We start from the raw sequence: 19,109 nt of genomic DNA on the forward strand, positions 1-19,109 counted from the left end.
AATCAAAACCAAGGAGTAAACAAATACTCAAAACCAAGGAGTAAACAAATACTCAAAAAAATCTGTCATGTTTTCATCACTCTGATGTTTAGGCAGATTGCCAAATGAAGTATACAAATTCCCAAAGATTGCATCAAATTCCTCATTTTAAAAACCAATTGATACAACATATGCCAGAGAAATTGGCCATCCTAAGATACGACTTGATTTTGATTCCCCCCCTTTTTTTCTTGCAAATCATGAATCGCTATGTCGTATTTGTGTTGGATGCTAGAGGACAAGTCCGCTTTTTAATATATTTCCATGTTACGTAATATATTATCAGTGATCTTTACAGGGGATTCGGGCTTATACTCCATACCCCAATGGTACCACCAGCCCAGTAGTTAGCACTTCTGTTCTGACATGGATCATCATTGATATGGTCAAAATTATAAATTCAATTTTTACATAGCTTTGAATATTTGAGATATTAAGACTTTTCTTCATGAATAGATTACCTTAACTGTATTTGGCAAAACTTTTGGAACTTTTTGGTCTTTAGTGCTCTTCAACTTCGTACTTTATTTGGCCGTTTAAACATTTCTTATTCGAGCGTCACTGATAAGTCTTTTTTAGACGAAACGCGCGTCTAACGCAAACATAAAATTTCAATTCTGGTATTCATGAAGAGTGTATTTATACTTTCTAAAGCGCTAGAAGGCTATATACTTATGGCCCTATTAGAAATATGGGTTCTTATCCCTTACGAAGCCTGAAAAATTCTTAGGTGTCTTGATTCCATCATTAATTACCATTCTTTTTCATATCTATGTTATCGTTCCATTCAGGGAGAGAAAAGTGTCTGGTGCGCAACGCGAACCGTCTAAATCTTCGGTTGATTTTGACATGTTCTATAAATTAAAGTTTTAGCGATTTGCTATGTTAGAAATGCACATATAAACGTCAGTTTGCTATGTTTTTTCAGTGTCTTTTATATTGTTGACCCAATCTGCAGTGGTGCAGACTGCTGGACAGACCTGTGAGGATATCGATACAAGTATATGTACCAAACTCGGACAAATATATTCCGGATTTTGCAATGATTCCTGTATTTCTAAATTGTGCAGAAGGAGTTGTGGAATGTGTCGTAAGTAAGAAATATAAAACAGATTTTGCCTCAGTATTTACAGAGCTTAAACGTATGATATAAATTTTAAATATATCATATCACTGGTATTTTCATTTTTTTTTTGTATCTGTTCAATTTTTTGAACCGCTTAGATTTTTCTACCAGCATGCATATACTTATAAGCATTTGACATTGCATTTCGAAAATTGTGGTTTTCAATGAATATTCCACTTTGTATTTGATTTCACCTTCCTTTTGGTTTAACTGCCAATGATATTGCCTTCTTTTTGGTTTAACTGCAAATGATATTGCCTTCTGTTTGGTTTAACTGCCAATGATATTGCCTTCTTTTTGGTTTAACTGCCAGTTATATTGCCTTTTTTTTGTTTGGTTTAACTGCCAATGATATTGCCGTCTTTTTGGTTTAACTGCCATTGATATTGCCTTCTTTTTGGTTTAACGGCCAATGATATTGATGCTAACTTGTTAATAACACATTGTTTAAATATTCTACAGCCGTCAAATGTTACGAATGCCATGAAGTGGACGAACCAAGATTATGTACGAATGTAACACAATGTCCAGATATTGACCATGTAAGCTGAAATTAATCATAATTTAAAGTATGTAGAAAATTAACTTAACAGTTGCTGTAATTCATTATGCAACGTCTAAATTTTATTTTATTTCATCTTTACTCTATTAAAATTATCTTCACTAACATAGATTTGCTCGTTTGATTTTCATAAAATTGTAAAAAATATATGTTAAATGCTTTGACAAAAAAATATAAGATTTCATGAAATTTGAACAACACAATTTACAGAAATAACTTCATTAACTATATATAGACCAGCGGTAGAATCAAAAAAAAATTTTAATGCACCCACCGAACACACGGCTAAATTATATATCATTGGAAAGATAATTTTGTTAACTTTAATATTAATGATGCCGTAAGCATGAGAAATGGTCGGAATTTTGCATAACTGAGGTCAAAGGTCAACAATTGAATATTACAAAATTTTGACTTTACTGTCAATGTTGGACTAAACTTAGGAACATAAAACATATTTAACAATCAGGGGACAATATTTCATTCAGCATACATGGAGCCAGTTGGGAAAACCATTTTTTTTTTCTAAATACGTCATTTTTAACGTTAATATTGACGTTTTTTGTTATAAGATACATTTTGTTCATTTATGACTTCATTTAGTTTCCATACAAAGATGACCTTGAACTTTGGTAATATTGTTTTCCCATGAAAATGAAGTCTGAACAAGAATTGCTACTATACAAAAGTTTAAAGTCAAGTAAAGGAGGGATAAAAGTAAATTTCATTGATATCAGTTTCAATGGTCTTGATGGTTATTTTAGTAATTTTTGGACATTTTTTTTTTGAGACAAAAGCTGTAATTATTATTTTTGTTGTACATCAAAATGTATTCATATAAGGTTTATTAAATATGTTAGCATCAAATCAACGTTTTTTGACGTTTTTTACATTGGAATGCCCGATCGTCCTATCATAATAAACGGAAATATCTTCAGTGTCAAAGTAAACTAAACGTATATTAAATCAACAGAAAAAGTGGACAAAAACTAAAAGCAAAACAAGTTTATATATGAATTAGCATTATTAAGATGTAAATAGGTCAGGTATTCAAGCATCATCATCATCAGCTATATCTGTCAGGTGTGTATTGATGTTTTTACAAAGGCCTGATGCTTGACATTGACAAAGTTCAGTACAGGACAAATTCTTTTTAAAACACACACAACTTTTACTACAAACTGATTTTCCTTTGCATGTGCACACCAAATCTTGAAGGAAATCAGATGACATTTGACCTTCAAACAAGACAGGTTCAAGACCACACTTTCCTTCTTTCCAACCAAACTGTAGAGGCGATCCAGTAACAGACTTGGCGATATGTGCAGTCATCCAGATTTTGGTTTGGAAAGAAGACCTGAGAACGTGTTGTTTAAAAGATGCTTCACAAGGAGGGAGTCGGACCAAGCTAGAATCTTTACATGTTGCTAATTTCACCCGGAAACTGTTCAAATTATTATGGCAGCGTTTGGACTTTCCTTTAGGATCATAAAGCCTAGTTACGAGTTTCCGACTGACGGCTACCGAATCTTCTATATCAAATACAGATATCTGGGACAAGTCATCGAAATGATCAGGCGTTTCTTTAAGTGCCTTTAGCATGGATTTCTAAAGACGATGTAGTATCACATCCTGTAATAGCATGTGCAGCTGGTAGGTTTTTACACAAAACTGAATTTAACGACCCACACAGCTCATGAACAGGAATGTTACGCCGACAATCCTTAATGCTAGTGATCATTCCTGTTTGAAACCACAATTCAGATATATGAGTCATCTTTGGGAAATAATGTATTAAAAGTACTAGCACGTCCGTATCCGGAGACTTTACAATAATGCGACCGTTTACACCCTTTTCCCTGTACAGTTTGTCCGCATTCAAGGCATGTAGAATAATACGTGTATCTGCCTCTTCTTGTGTACTTGACAATTCACTGCAATCTGATATACCTTTAGGACTTATTATTTTGACTATTTCTGGATTGGGAAATGATCCAGCGAGGTACAGTTTTTGACCATCCATTAGACAACTATTTTCTTTCATATATTGCAAAGTGAACTCACCAAGAAACTTAATAAGTGACTGCTTGTTTTCACCTGAACTAAGAAATTTTTTCCAGTCTGGAATGATTCTTCCTTCGATTACTTGAAACACCTTTGGATTGAAAAATGACTTTGATCGACGTTCCCGTTCAGAGCTTTTAATGGAATTTTGAATGTCGTATCTATCAAAAATGTCCGCAACCACTGAAGCATATTAAAAGCAAGCAACCTGATTGAGAACAAAATCTAAAGCCAATTCACCAAATGTTTTAAACCTTTTTGCATTGATAGATTGCAATAATGCCATGCCATCTCTTATATGGGTGGTTCGGGATATATCGAATATTGGAAGGATTTGACTACTACAGCCTGTTCCAGTATGTGAGCTAAATCTGCCTTGCACGTCTTGCGCATTGTACCATCATCATGGAACATGGATGTTGGGATTGGGCCAATTGGATAGGAAAGAACTTTGTCAACTGTTACATCCTCTCGACAATTTGCCAAAACCAAGGCACGCCTAAAAACTAACTCAGGGTTGATATGCACATTAACTGTGTCACCAGAACGACATTTTAGTTTGGTTTTTTTCGTCATATCCTCGAAAGACTTTAGTTTAGATTTTGATATCGGGTAATAGAAACTTCGAGATTGCCCATTCGACAAAGAACCATCAACGAAGGATTTAACCCTTTGTGTGCCATCATCTATAGAATTCAATCAAGAATCTTGAACTTCTTTAGATGCGTGCATCCCAGTTGAAATGCTTATGAGATGAACTGGATGTAAGGTAACATCAAAAGGATCTGTCATTTTGGTGATGATATGATCTATCAAATCACTAACCTATTGGTTATCTCGTGTCATTGCTGCTGGTTTCATTTCCTCATGAGACAAATCACTCTCTGTGGACAAACCAGCTCTATCACGCATTTCTGAACCGAAATGACCGAGAACATGTCTCGTTAAGGTCCATCTAATTAATGCAGATTTTTTGAGGGTTAACCCAACAATCCCCCCATGCCCTTTTGAGTCTTTTATAATAGTTTTCTCGGTGGCCATATCACTCCAAATGCCGTTAAAAGTTCAAATGCTGATTGGACTTTATGAGGGATATCAAGCATATCAAGAATATAAACCGGGGTCCATCTGGAGTAATTTGTTCTGTTGGTTATGAAGAAGTATGGCAGCATATCAGTAGTAGTATGTAAATGCAATGACCACAAACCCTCCCGTTCTGCACGAATGTTTTGGAGCATTACCTCAACAGCGGTCAGGAACATATCCCAGTACTTAAATGTTGGGGACTCGAGATATCCCCAGTTCCTGAATCTAACTGTTAATGGTAATACATGGGTGGTATACAGAATCGTAAGCTCGTTCAGTACATCTTTGTAAGATTCCGATTCATCTGAAAACTTTGCTTGACATTTCAACAGCATCACCCATACATCCTTTGGTATTGCATCAATACCACCATTTTCCCCACACCATTTGAAAAACGAAGCAAACCATAACGATTGTAATGCTTCATATACGAGTGTTAAACCTCGAACTGATCGGTTGAACTGTTTCCCTAAGAGCATCTGGTCAACAGTGCACCCGGCATAAACACCAGAATCAACCATAAGATCCCGAAGACCTCCATCAGCCCACAATTTGCCAAAACAACCTATAAAACAAGAAAGTGTGTGTAATCCACCGAGCCTCAAAATATGGGATTGAAAAACTTCCGGCATTGACCATTTTACTTGCTGTGATACTGCGTAAAGTTGTTGATCAAAGGTCTGTATTGCAAAGTCCTGTCCTACTTCATTTGACATGTCCAGACATTTCTTCATTGTTGTATAAACGGTTGACATATCGCTTGGCTTCGAGTCAACAACTGGTGCATATGTAACAAGTGTCCGACAAGGAAGTGATTCTGAGACTAGACCATTAAACCCAGTCCAGAAAGGAATTGCTTGTTTAATTGGTTCTGGAAGTTCCATTGGAAATTTAATTATTTCTCTGGACAGAAGTCGCAGCAAAACCCAAACGGAGTCTAAAGAAGCTTCACATCTTTCTGAACAAGATTGTATGTCACTATATGCATTCTCACGACGGGGAGGCTCAGGACGCTCTTTTGGCTTGTTGAATGGTACACAGTTTATCAAAGACATTGTCTGCTCGTCGACTGGTAGAGATTTTTCCTGTCCTCGTTTGACTTTAACCTGTTCAGCATTTACAGCGATTGAATCTGTCAATTCAGTCTGCAGTTGGAAAACAGCTCTAGCCATAGAATGGAAAGTATCCTTGCCATCCACCGTTTCCGTGTTTATGTCAATGTTATCTGATCCTTCCTGGATGAGACAACCATTGGACGACAGCGGTACAATACCGTTTGGAACATACACGCCATTTTTTATCCTTTCAATTTCATGACTTGATAAGCTTGTTAGGTATCGCCTTACCTCATCATACGAACTACAAAATCCATGAGCATTTAACGTTTCAACTAATTGTTTTGATCCAAATTCGTGATACAATTGTAATGCAAGACCAATTTGAAATGGAGTAATAACATTAGTACTCATTGAAACTATGCTTTCTGTAAGCGACATACATTTTCGCATTTTTTCTACGGTAGTATGATTTGGGTTTGTAACGGCCAGAAAAGACTTTTCATCTATTAACCAACAAATAAATTTGGTCAGGTTGGGGGGCATTGTTTGAATTGACAACGGCAGAGAACAATCGGAAGATGTTGGGTAATAATCATTGTTTAGATCAAGGCTATGTATATCACGCCTTAAAATATTGGCAGCTGTGTGTAAAATCTGTTCTTCACTTGTTGTATTTTTGGAACTTCCAATTTCTAAATCTAACTGTGCCATTTTGAGTTCAGATTTTAGCTGACTTGCAGCTTTGATGGCGTCACCGATAGATATAGAGCTACTGAACATGATATTTGATTTACCCTGACCTTGTTGTGGTTGTATGACAATTGAATCGCCGTAATAATTCATTAACCTATTTTGCAATTTATATGTTGTGTATTTATCGGCATAGTCCTGTGGAAGCAAGAAACGAAATTTCTCAAGCAAGGTAGTCATCATAAAAGCCTTATGCTTTACCATCAGATCTGAATTAATTTCTGATACCAACTTCACAAATGCAGTATCATGGTCAGAAGATTCTGCTTTTACTTTTTGTGGTGTTTTTAGTAGATATTTAGTTATACAGGCCGAATGATAAAGGGCATTTTCAGTAAAATTTTCATGTAAAACCGTTGACTCAATTTCATGATCCGAATTATTTCTAGCTGCCTCAAGTATGTTCTTAATTCTGTCTTCTGATTCCACTTTATGCAATTTAGCATCTTTTTTGTAAGTTTTGTTCTTACAAAAAATACAGGAATACCACTCTGATCGAGTTATGATTCTAGATGTGCTTGCAGCAGGTCACAAAATGCAAGCACCACTTATGGTGTAAGATTTACAACAAGATCTATGGTATTTAACATCAATATTTTCCGAAAAAATTTGATTAATAGAAGACAACTCTTCTACAATCTTCAAATATATCTCATCTTTCCGTAGTTTAGTAGCTTCAATAAAACTAACTTTGCCCTTGTCAGTGAAAATATATAATTTTTCCGGGCTTTTAATCTGACAAATTATGCATTCCTGCCAATCTAATGAAGACTTCCCTCTCTTGGCACTTGTTGGGGTAAGTTTAAAGGACTACCGAACTGTGACATTATCCGGAAAATTTTCACAACAGATCCGGTATAATTTTTAAGCGATTACTTAACACAATGTAAACAATGATAAACAACAATATATATTACCACTCTGGGTATTCAAAATAACAAAAAAACAATGAAATCAACAACAAATCAAATATAAAACTAGTGTAAAGACAAATATAAACCCTAAAACTGATAATAATTAAACAATTTCAATGTGAAATGCTAATCGACATTTGGCTTGTACAGTGATAGAACTGAACGGAGTGAGGATTGAATAAAAAATAAACGTCCCGGACCGTAAATCCTGAATTATATACATTTTGTAACAGATTGATGTGTTCTATTCAAATTAGAAATGTCTTGTAAATTTAATAAGAAATGTTACAAACAAAAGTTGTTTCGTATAAAGTAAATATCGAAGTGTATATTTATGCCAAATAAACACAAATGAAGTGTTTTATAATTATCCTGTTATTAACGGAAACCGGTGGAAATTGCGTTAACCACAACAATTGAAGTAAAACGTTTTTTAAAAGGTTAATGGTAAATATTTTTAAAACAATTATTGACTATTTTTATCGTCAGTAATATATTCTTTCATTATCATATTAAAAAATAGCCGTTATATTGTGATTCGTAATAATAATTAACATTTTAGTGTATAAATTATTTTTTTTATACACTACATAACGCTCAAAAAAGCCATTTTTACGGAAATTCGACCATACGATTTTCTTACGGCATGTTTAAAATATAAGTGAAACATGTATTCTTTCATTTAAAAAAAATCCAGGTGTGTGTTCTTTGGGTGCATTAAACTCCTTAACTAAGCGTCTTTTCAGATTTCGCCGCTGCACTAATAGCAGTTTGACAAACTTTTGATCATTGAGAAGCTTTATTTCTGTATGCTGATGGTATGTGACCAAAACGTTCAGCTCATTATTAAAGAGTATAAACTCCCTTATGTGTTTAGTACCCCTTAATCTTTGTTGTTAATTGTGATCTGGTCTTCTTTAAAGGAAATGAAAACAGAACAATTGATAGTAAAAACAGAGTGTCCGATAAAAAAGAATCAAAAGTCAGAGATTAATACATTTCTTTACGACATTTTTTATCTTCAATTGGAAAAACAGTAAAAAAAATATTGACATCGTGTGTATATAAATAACAGAATAGTGGAATTACAAAGTACAGAAACACAATTGTTATACATCGGAATCATCAATTAGTTGTATAACAACAAAAAAGACTGCATACTAGAATACAATCTAAATAAAACACATTCTCTGCTCGCCCCCGTTTTCTGCTGTGACTGGGGCGATTATAAATCGGTTTGTAATTATATTGACTAGAATACAAACAACCATATTAAGAAGATAACATGTTAATATATCTCGACTGTTAAACCCTGCTTTGAACAAAACCGACATAATGTGACATTCCACAGAAAAGCATGTTACTCTAATCAGACACAGTATTCCAACTCTCAGCCGACTAATTTTGGCTTTTACTTCTTCGTGCTGCGCGCGTAGCATATTTTAAGTCTTCAGTTTATTCCGGGCAGGGAACTTATCCACGACCTTCTGCACAAGATTCGAGCATGCTAACACGAGATCAACGAGGCTGTTCAATGGTAAATGAATGACATAAACCAACGACCAACACTAAACTACATGCTCCTTACAAAAGAAAGGCGGGTTTAAACATATTCATTTGATATAAAATACTCCTGTATATACGTATCTGACAAATAACTTAGGACTATTTAGTTGCACAAACTAAGTTGAAATTTATTTTGAATTTATAAGTTTGACTGTTCCTCTGGTATTTTCGTCTCTATTTCAGTACTGCTTCGCAACCAGATCTTTTGCTGATAATTTCAAAAAGATTTACAAACTTGGATGTGCCCCAAAATCTGTGAGTAAATTTTGGTTAATTCGAAATTTCAGTGCACGCAATATTTAAATTTGTGAAAAATAATATGGTAAACGACTTTTTGTGCTTTGATAATGGAAAACAATTTGTGAATCTGGTTATTTTTGGCTTTAATTGTAAGTTTGTTCACCCTAAGACAATAACAATCAAAACCAAGGAGTGAACAAAGACTCACAAAACCAAAGAACATTTACATCAACAGTTATAAATAATAATTAAGAAACAACACTAACTCCACTAAAAACCGGGAGTGAAATCAGGTGCTCCGGAAGGGTAATGATATCTAAATGATGTTCCCAAAAGATTTATTTTTATTTTATTTTATTTTGGAAGTCAAGTTTTTGATATTTGGTTGCAGGAGTTGCTTTCCCTATCGACACACGTGATACCACTCTGTTTAGTTAAATCAATATAAAATGATACTGATATCATGAACCTTTTAACACGTTCATTTAATTAAGACTGGAACACACCCGCGAAATCGCGGGCATTTAAGGCTTGGTCGAAAGTATATGTAAACTGTTATAGGGAGAATTTTTGTAAATGATTTTTTGTTTGGAGAATTTCAGTAAAAGATTTCATGTGTAGAATTTGAGATAAGGTATCAAAATAGCATTTTAAAACGGTTTAAGCCCTTTTCCCTTGCTTCCAAAGTCCGTTATTTTTTTTTCTGTTAAATTCCATTATTTTCGCATTTTTCAGATTTTGTTTACTATGAACATACGTATACAGAATGGTTGTATCTCTGACACATAACCCATTTCCATTCTCAATTTTATTGTACACAATAAATAAAGTGTATTTGCTATTAACTATCAATGTCAAGTTTCTTCTCCTAGGCGATCACTGCTATATTATATAGAGAGTCTCTATCAACGGGATAATTATTGTCCTGTCCCCAAGTACTCTTATAAAATGCGTGTGCAAGTTTGAAACCGGAAGTCCTCTTTGACTTTAAAGCGAAATCACGGGCACTTTAAGTTTGGTTGAAAGTATGTTAACTATTTCAGGATGATTTTTTGTTAAAGATTTTATGTCTGGAGAATTTAAGAAATGATATCAAAAGTCATTTAGGTACATGGATACAGGACAATATTTTTAAGCCACATTTCTTTTTTCAAACTATTTTGTTTTCTGTTTTATTCCATTATTTTCGCGTTGCGTTATACTATGAACATACGTATATATATATTGTGAATATTAAAGTATATTTGATTTTCTATTTAACTATTAATTCTATGTTTCTTCTCCGTGGTGATTGATCACTGCTATATCATATAGAGAGTCTTAATATATAATAGTAGTATATTAATCATAGTATTCATGCAGATAAACGAGAAAATAATTGTCCTAACCTCGACAGATAACAGGAAACATATGTGAAAGTTTAAACCGAGGTATAATACTATAGTAGTAGCGGTCCTTACAATCCAAAAACCACGATATGGACAACGTTCTGATTGGCTTATTTATTTTTCATTCTTGTTATCTATAATGCGATTGGTTCTCAATGTTATAACCGGAAGTAATGTGTGACTTAAAAGTCGGTTAGAAGACGGAAACAATATCCGAACGCATTTATTTTCGTTTTTCTCCGAAAATAACCCAAATCGAATAGTTATGATAATGGATGACAAATGCGACTATGCATGGTACCTATTGGACATAGACCCATGATGGTTAATTCATTGTGGGAGGAAGAGAAGCGACACATAAAACGAGGTCTTCTCGTTTAATAGTATAGATAACATTAGCATGATTAGAGAATACACTTATAAATGGTTTCATTATAGATATGTAAGGAAAATTTTGGCAGCCCTGGAAAACGTGATCTCCGTGTTGATGCAGCTTGTTGTTCATATGATCAATGTAATAACAGGTTCCCAGAAGAAATACAAGGTTCCAGCTATACAACATCAACAAAAGGTACTGATATATTATTTGCATAAAAAAGAGGCGGGATATAACAAAAGGACATGAACAATCGACAAGAAACCGATAACATTGCTGTAAAAATTATTAAATCCCATACAGTCTACAAAGAACTACACAGAACAATCAGCAATATTTGTCGTGTTCAGAAATGACCCAGGGTGGGTAATTTGTACACTTATTCGATTTGGCTGCTTGATAATTTAAACATTACGTAATTTTTGTTCGAGAAAAACCAGTTTTCATGGATTACGCGTGTACATTTGACAAACATGTTGGAATGTCCAACGATGTACACATGTTCTGTAGGATTGCATGCCGACTTTTAATTTTTGTTCAAACATAAAATCATATATAAACCAATTAAATTTACATCAATGAGAATGATTCATTATTCATCTATTCCATCGATTTTTTTATTCGTATGTATTCGTAAACACATCAAGACGTTAATGTCATTTCATGTAACAGACTTTTTTCAATTGAAGAGCCTACTGAAAAATCCTCAACAATAAAGGAATGTCAAAATATAGACGAAGATATCTGTACTCGAATCGCAGCTTTGTATCCTGGATTTTGTATAAATGAATCATGCGCTGCTGCAAAACTATGTCCACGCATGTGCAGACAATGTTGTGAGTAAATAACAAAAGAAAACTATCAGAACATAATGATTTATGTGTGTACTGAAAATATTGTAACAAACATCGATCTTCTTAAAGCAACATTCTTATTTAGTGTAGTTCCTGCACTGTTATAGGCTGAGGATTTAATAAATGAAAACTTAAAGAATTATTTCGTGCTACAAAAGAGGATTGATAATATAACATGATTATATGGACAAGCATCGGGACAACAATTTATATAAAATATAAATATCGTTGTTACAATGAATATTACACTTCTAACTAGCTGTCCATTTCCTTTACTTGTGTTTATAGCTTAACAATACTCAAATAAAGAAGAGACATTGTTAAATTTCCATTTCAGTTAGATGTTATAGTTGTAATGAGGTTGACATTGTTAAAGACTGTAACGTTAAATTATTTCAATTTCAGTTAGATGGTATAGTTGTAATGTGGTTGTAAATTATTTCCATTTCAGTTAGATGTTATAGTTGTAATGAGGTTGACAATGTTAGATGTTATAGTTGTAATGAGGTTGACAATTATTTCCATTTCAGTTAGATGTTATTGTTGTAATGAGGTTGACATTGTAATTATTTCCATTTCAGTTAGATGTTATAGTTGTAATGAGGTTGACATTAAATTATTTCCATTTCAGTTAGATGTTATAGTTGTAATGAGGTTGACAATATTATAGTTGTAATGAGGTTGACAATGTTATAGTTGTAATGAGGTTGACAATGTTATAGTTGTAATGAGGTTGACAATGTTATAGTTGTAATGAGGTTGACATTGTAATTATTTCCATTTCAGTTAGATGTTATAGTTGTAATGAGGTTGACATTGTAATTATTTCCATTTCAGTTAGATGTTATAATTGTAATGAGGTTGACATTGTAATTATCTCCATTTCAGTTAGATGTTATAGTTGTAATGAGGTTGACATTGTAATTATTTCCATTTCAGTTAGATGTTATAGTTGTAATGAGGTTGACAATGTTAAAGACTGTAACGTAACAGCGTTATGTCAGGGAACAAAGGTAAGTAAATAAATAAAGGCAACAGTACCGTTGTTCGAAATAAATAAACAAACTAAAACTGAGTGAAAAACATAAAATATAAGAGATTGAATACACATCAGAAACACTAAAAATGCAACACACACAGAAACGAACACTAGGGTAACAACTGCCACTTTCCTTACTTAGTACAGAACATTTAAAAAAAAATGGTGGGTAAAACTTAAATTTAGATGTGAAAGACCATTATTGCGGGGTCAGGAACCGATCTTCGATGAAGATTAAGAGACATTTGTGCATTTAAACAGACAATCACATGCACCGAACAGACTGATAATGGTGATATTTCTTCATTTGTCACATCAAATATGACATACTTAGCCACTTACTTAATCTCTATGACTTTGTAAAGACTGCAAGTCGATAAACATTTGTAAATAAATGATTTGTTTATATTAATTTTAGGAGATAACGGTAATTTGTACGTTAGCGACTTTGTGTACAAAAAAAACCAACTACGCCCTATAAATATTCACACACTTTCGTATTAGTAGTGTCTTTCAACTGTACTGTTACATTTAACCAAAACTTTACATTATGCCTGCTGATTTGTTTATCATACCACCAACATTTGTAAAAACTGTGGTTTTTCCTAATCCACGTAAGATCCAAATCAAAATATTGGTATTCGTTTAAACATTTTTAACATTAGTATATTTGTATTAATAATAGTATAAGTATTATTCTTATTGTATATACAAGCAATGTTTTTCAATGGAAACTTTAAGTATGGATGATCTAAGACCGGTAATCAGGCTTGGTTGCATGGAAACAAAGGTAAGTAGATTTTAGTTTAACTCATAAACTGGCAACTATTTTTTTCAGTTCAAAGATATTATCGTTTATGAGTAAACAGAACAGTTTCATTTTTTATTCGAGCGTCACTGATGATATTTATATTAGCCTGGTGAGTTTGGTTGAAGCTTCCGAAAAACGTTTTGAAAAATATGTAAAAAATTTAAATAACACTTTATAATTCCAATGGACTGTAGAAGTTTATAATGTTTTAGCCTCACCATGATAAGCAGAAACGCTCAAGCATGAAACTTTAAAGACTACGATGAATACGTTATATATAATGTACAGATATGAATGATCAAAAGCGACCGAGGAGGTTAGAACCTTGGGTGATTTGTTAGAAAAGAGGGACGAAAGATACCAAAGGGACAGTCAAACTCATAAATCGAAAATAAACTGACAACGCCATGGCTAAAAATGAAAAAAACAGACAACCAATAGTACACATGACACAACACAGAAAACCAAAGAATAAACAACACAAACCACACCAAAAACTAGGGATGATCTCAGGTGCTCCGAAAGGGTAAGCAGATCCTGCTTCACATGTGGCACCCGTCGTTAGAACCTACGGTGATTTAATACAAAGATTCTTCTTTTATGTCAGTACCTGACTACCTAGCTGATGATACCCTGTTCGAAATACAGTTCACAAGTAACAGCGTCAACTTAGTGTACGTAAATTAAACAGGGAAAGCTTTAAAGAAGCATTGTCACTAATAACTATATTTCTTTTACACACAGACATGTCAACGCTTCACTGTTTCACCTGGAATCATACTTGGTAAGCGACAATCATTACAACCAAAAGGTGGATGTTGTCATAGCGATCTGTGCAATCATAATCTAGCTTCTTCTCTGACAACACAGAAAACAATACCTACACCGAGTCCGACAACGACAACTGCAACACCACGCCCTACAGTTAACAGTAAGTAATGTGTTCATCACTGTATCCCACAGAGCCTTTAACACCGAATATTACACCAAAAACAGAACCACGTCCTGCAGGTAACAGTAAACAATGTGTACCTAATTGTATTTCATGGAGCCCCTAACTACGATTTATACAACGCCGCCAACAATAACACCACGTCCTACAGCAAATTGTAAGTCATTTGAACCTAAGTGTATCACATTGAGCCTCTTGTATCGATTCATACAATGCCAGCAATAACACAACGCCCAACGATTAACCGTAATACACTGTAGACTGCATTGTATCCAACAAATTACAAAGCACGTTTTCTTATAATGTCAACTCAACAGCATGTACAGTTAACAGTAATCATATATTTGTACCTCGCTGTATCCCACATAGTCCCTAACACAGATACTTCTACATCGACAGAAAGTCATTTGTACCTAACTGTATCCAATAGAGTCCTTAGCACTGACTATAACAATGACAACAACACCGCGTCCTACAGTCAACTGTTCGTCTGTATGTGCCTCGTTTAATCCAGAGAACCCACAACACTGATTCATACAACAACAAGATCTCGTCCTACATTTACATTGTAACCTTAAGTCATAATGCAATTAACACTGATTCCTACAGTCGCAACAACACGTCTTACATTAAACAGTTCGTCATTTAGAAAATATATACCTCATTATACCGATTCCTACAACGACAACAATAACACCACGTCCTCCATTTAACAGTTAGTCATTATGTACCTTATTATATCACACACATCGACAAAAACAACACCTCGTCTAAAAGTTAACAGCAAGTCCCTTGAAAAGCTTTTAAAAACACTACTAATTTCGTTTGTCTTAAGTGCTTTTCTGGATTTATCTTCTTCAGGAACGCTCAAACCCAAACATTTGACAACCAAGGATGTACAGATTATAATCCTGCGAAGATCTATGTATAAAAATGGATTAAACAATTGCCAAATTTATCTTTGGTCGACTTTGCCTTAAGAAGTGGTTAAGTTAGTTTTTTTTGCTAATGTCTCAATTTATATAATAAAAAACAATAATGAAAGGAAAGTTAACCATGATAACTATGTAAATTTCAGTGAAAGATGAAAGACAACACAAGCAGCAAGCCACAAAACTTAAAACATAACATGAACAGCAGGAATTCTTATGCTCTTGACAACAGTGACCTATGAAGAAAAACAATTGTAAGGGCACATTTGGAAAATGTTTTCATTATTCATTGTTCTGTTATTTGCAGGCTGTAATCTGAACTTTCAAAGTCAATGTCCGACGGGGTACATTGCCCATAACAACTTCTGTTACCTATTTGGAACTGTATCAATGTCTTGGAATGATGCAAAGGTATACTCACGATAGAATACAGTTGTTGGAGACACTATAATATACTTTGTGTACGGTTAGGAAGTCGTCATATGAGATATTTTCTTTAGAATATACTTGTATTGCTGAACTGTACGGTGACCTTTAGTTGTTAATTGTTGTGTCATTTTGTCTCTTGTGGAGAGTTGTCTCATTGCAATCATACCACATCTTCTTTCTTATTTGTACTGTTGAACTGTGTTCTCCAAACGTCAATGAACGATAAATAAGGCAACAGTGGCATACCGTTGTTCAAAAGTCATAAATCGATTGATAGAAATAAAATCCGCGTTTCAACTAAAGCCGAGGAAAATGCATCATGCAACTATAAGAGGAAATCAACAAAACAACAAAAACACTGAAATGCCAAAAAAAAACACACACGCCAACATACATAAAAATGACCTATTCGATATCAGCTGCAATACGTGACTAATATCTACGAGTTACTTAAAGTTGTTATAGTTAGTTGTTAATAGTTTTATGATCTTTTATTAATTCTTAACATTTTCTAAAAATGAATCCATTCTGGTTTATTTCTATATTGATCTTGTTTTCGGATTTACTCAATTTGTATTTTTCAGAATTATTGTACAAGACATTGTGGCTCACTTATTGACTTTGTTTCGGACAATGAAATGGGCCATACCATGCGTTACTTTTTACACTATGGTCCAGGCCATCTGCATATTGGTAAGAATTTTGAATTAATTTGATTTGTTATAAATAGACATGTTGGTATATTGGGGTTTATATGATTTATTTTGTTTATGTTATTTAGAATAGACAGAAAAAATATTACAGTCATTTCTTATAATTTAATTCTAAATTCCATTTAAATCGGAGTAAAGTTAACCATGAAAACACGGTGATGACGGCATGGTCATATGACAAAATTATGTCTACAAACAAGACAACGTCAGCCAATCATAAGATATAATAAGGTTTATTTTGTTTTTTTTAGTTGTTAATATTGATTAAAACCTATATTGTGAAATCATTCCACAGTTCTCTTATATTTGATACGTATCCCTCAGATTTAGTTTGTAACCCGGATTAATTTATCGATTTATGAATTTCAAACAAAGGTTTACTACTGTTGCCTTTATTTAGAAGTCAGTTTTGTCAAAATAAGCTCAATAACGACGATGACGCCACATTAGCTAGCAAGTTAACAATTAAACTCATCTGTATCTGATAAACGATGCACAACTATATACGATATATATATATATATCTTCAGCAATCAATTGATATCTTACAAAACTTTGAATTTTTCGAAAAACTAAGGATTTTCTTACCCCAGGAGTAGATTACCTTAGCCGTATTTGGCACAACTTTTAGGACTTTAGGTCATCAATGCTCTTCAACTTTGTATTTGTTTGGCTTTTTAACTATTTTGATCTGAGCGTCACTGATGAGTCTTATGTAGACGAAACGCGCGTCTGGCGTATAAAATTATAATCCTGGTACTTTTGATAACTATTATAGTGTTTTTTATTCATATAAAAAAAACGAACGAAAAACAAATAAGTAACACATAAACAAACGACAACCACTGAATTACAGGCTTAGACTTCCATGAAAGGTTGGTACCTATTAAAACGTGTAAAGCTGCTGTATATGTTTGCACCAGTCGAAAATTAGGAACCTTATGTTCAGTGGTTGTCGTTTGTTTGGTGTGGTTCATAAATGTTTCTCGTTTCTCGCCTTTTATTTAGACAAGACCGTTTGTTTTCCTGTTTGAATGGTTCTATACTAGTTATGTTTGGGGGCCCTTTATAGCTTGCTGTTCGGTGTGAGCCAAGGCTCCGTGTTGAAAACCGTACCTTGATCTTTAATGGTTAATTTTTACAAATTATGACTTGGGATGGAGAGTTGTCTCTTAAGCACTCCTACCACATCTTCTTATATGTATAAATTGTGAACGTTTGTGTCATTCGAGGTATTTGAATAAATGCTATACAACTAAATAATCTCTTTACATCTAAAGATTTTGTCCTTCTTTGACATTTGCGTCTCCATTTGGATAACAATATACGACTAAATGACATCTGTAAACCTACATATAATGTTCTTCACAGCATTTGGAAGGCACAATATACAATTATATAATATATTTTCTTCTACAGATGTTGGTCATCTGTAACATTGTTAGTATTACGATAAAAACTTATATTTTTGTAGATGGCAGTTATTGGTCAGCGGCAACAACACATCTTGGGAGTGTTTGGGTATGGGATAGCACGGGTAAACATTTGACATCTGACTTTACCCATGATTTAGGTACTACACGATTTGGACAATGTGGAAGTGTGCATCATCATCTGGAATCAACTTCATGTGCCTCCAGGTTTCCACCGGCTTGTAAAACGACAATACGTTTTGGATAAATATGATTAAAATATATCAAATGTGATATTACGAGATAAATATTCCTTACAACACATTATAACATTGAAACAATAAAATGCCAAATTGCTGTTAATACTTTTGAAGTTGCAAACGACAGCTGCGAAAGGACTTTACCAAAATAGCGTGCTGTTAGTTGGGAAATGTGTATTCTTCAGTATTTCAATTTGCTCAGAACTTTCAACTAAGTCATGCAATAGCTCTGTTTCCTCGAGCAAAGTTGACCTTAATCTCTTGGTCCCTTCTGTTGTTTTTTTTAGATCTTCAACGTTAGAATAAAATTTTCGATTTAAAAAATTTTGGCATCGAAAAAACTGAAGAGACATTGATATTCCAAATGCTCCTCTAGTGCAGTAAAATTGGAACCGTCGTTAGCATGCCCTTACATTGATATACATTTAATACGAAATTATTTGTTCCAAACGTTGAACTGATGGCACACCCTTTAAGGATTGTAGGGTTTTTTTTTGGGTCTTTCACGTATGGCAGTATCCTTCAATAAATTTGTAAT

General features: G+C 33.8%; 1 protein-coding gene across 2 annotated transcripts; it reads left to right on the forward strand.

The window, feature by feature from the left end:
- The first annotated feature begins 805 nt into the window (after nucleotides 1-805).
- On the forward strand, nucleotides 806-19,066 carry LOC139496314 (uncharacterized). Of its 2 annotated transcripts, XM_071284815.1 has the most exons (11): nucleotides 809-1,129; nucleotides 1,628-1,707; nucleotides 9,349-9,420; nucleotides 11,232-11,364; nucleotides 11,859-12,005; nucleotides 12,963-13,036; nucleotides 13,778-13,852; nucleotides 14,618-14,804; nucleotides 16,065-16,168; nucleotides 16,771-16,879; nucleotides 18,374-19,066. In XM_071284815.1, the coding sequence occupies exons 1-11, from the start codon at nucleotides 1,123-1,125 to the stop codon at nucleotides 18,577-18,579; spliced, it is 1,194 nt and encodes a 397-aa protein (XP_071140916.1). In that variant the 5' UTR covers nucleotides 809-1,122; the 3' UTR covers nucleotides 18,580-19,066. The 2 variants fall into 2 exon arrangements, with proteins under 2 accessions (XP_071140917.1, XP_071140916.1); XM_071284816.1 differs by lacking the exon at nucleotides 1,628-1,707 and having other exon boundaries at nucleotides 806-1,129.
- The last annotated feature ends 43 nt before the right edge of the window (nucleotides 19,067-19,109 follow it).

The sequence above is a fragment of the Mytilus edulis genome, chromosome 11, assembly GCF_963676685.1.
Source record: "Mytilus edulis chromosome 11, xbMytEdul2.2, whole genome shotgun sequence".
Classification (NCBI taxonomy): Eukaryota; Metazoa; Mollusca; class Bivalvia; order Mytilida; family Mytilidae; genus Mytilus; species Mytilus edulis.

Coding starts and splice junctions, on each gene's coding strand:
- LOC139496314 (XM_071284815.1), top strand. Junction 12,006..12,962: donor ACGCATGTGCAGACAATGTT/GTGAGTAAATAA, acceptor TTTCCATTTCAG/TTAGATGTTATAGTTGTAAT. Junction 16,880..18,373: donor TCCAGGCCATCTGCATATTG/GTAAGAATTTTG, acceptor ATATTTTTGTAG/ATGGCAGTTATTGGTCAGCG.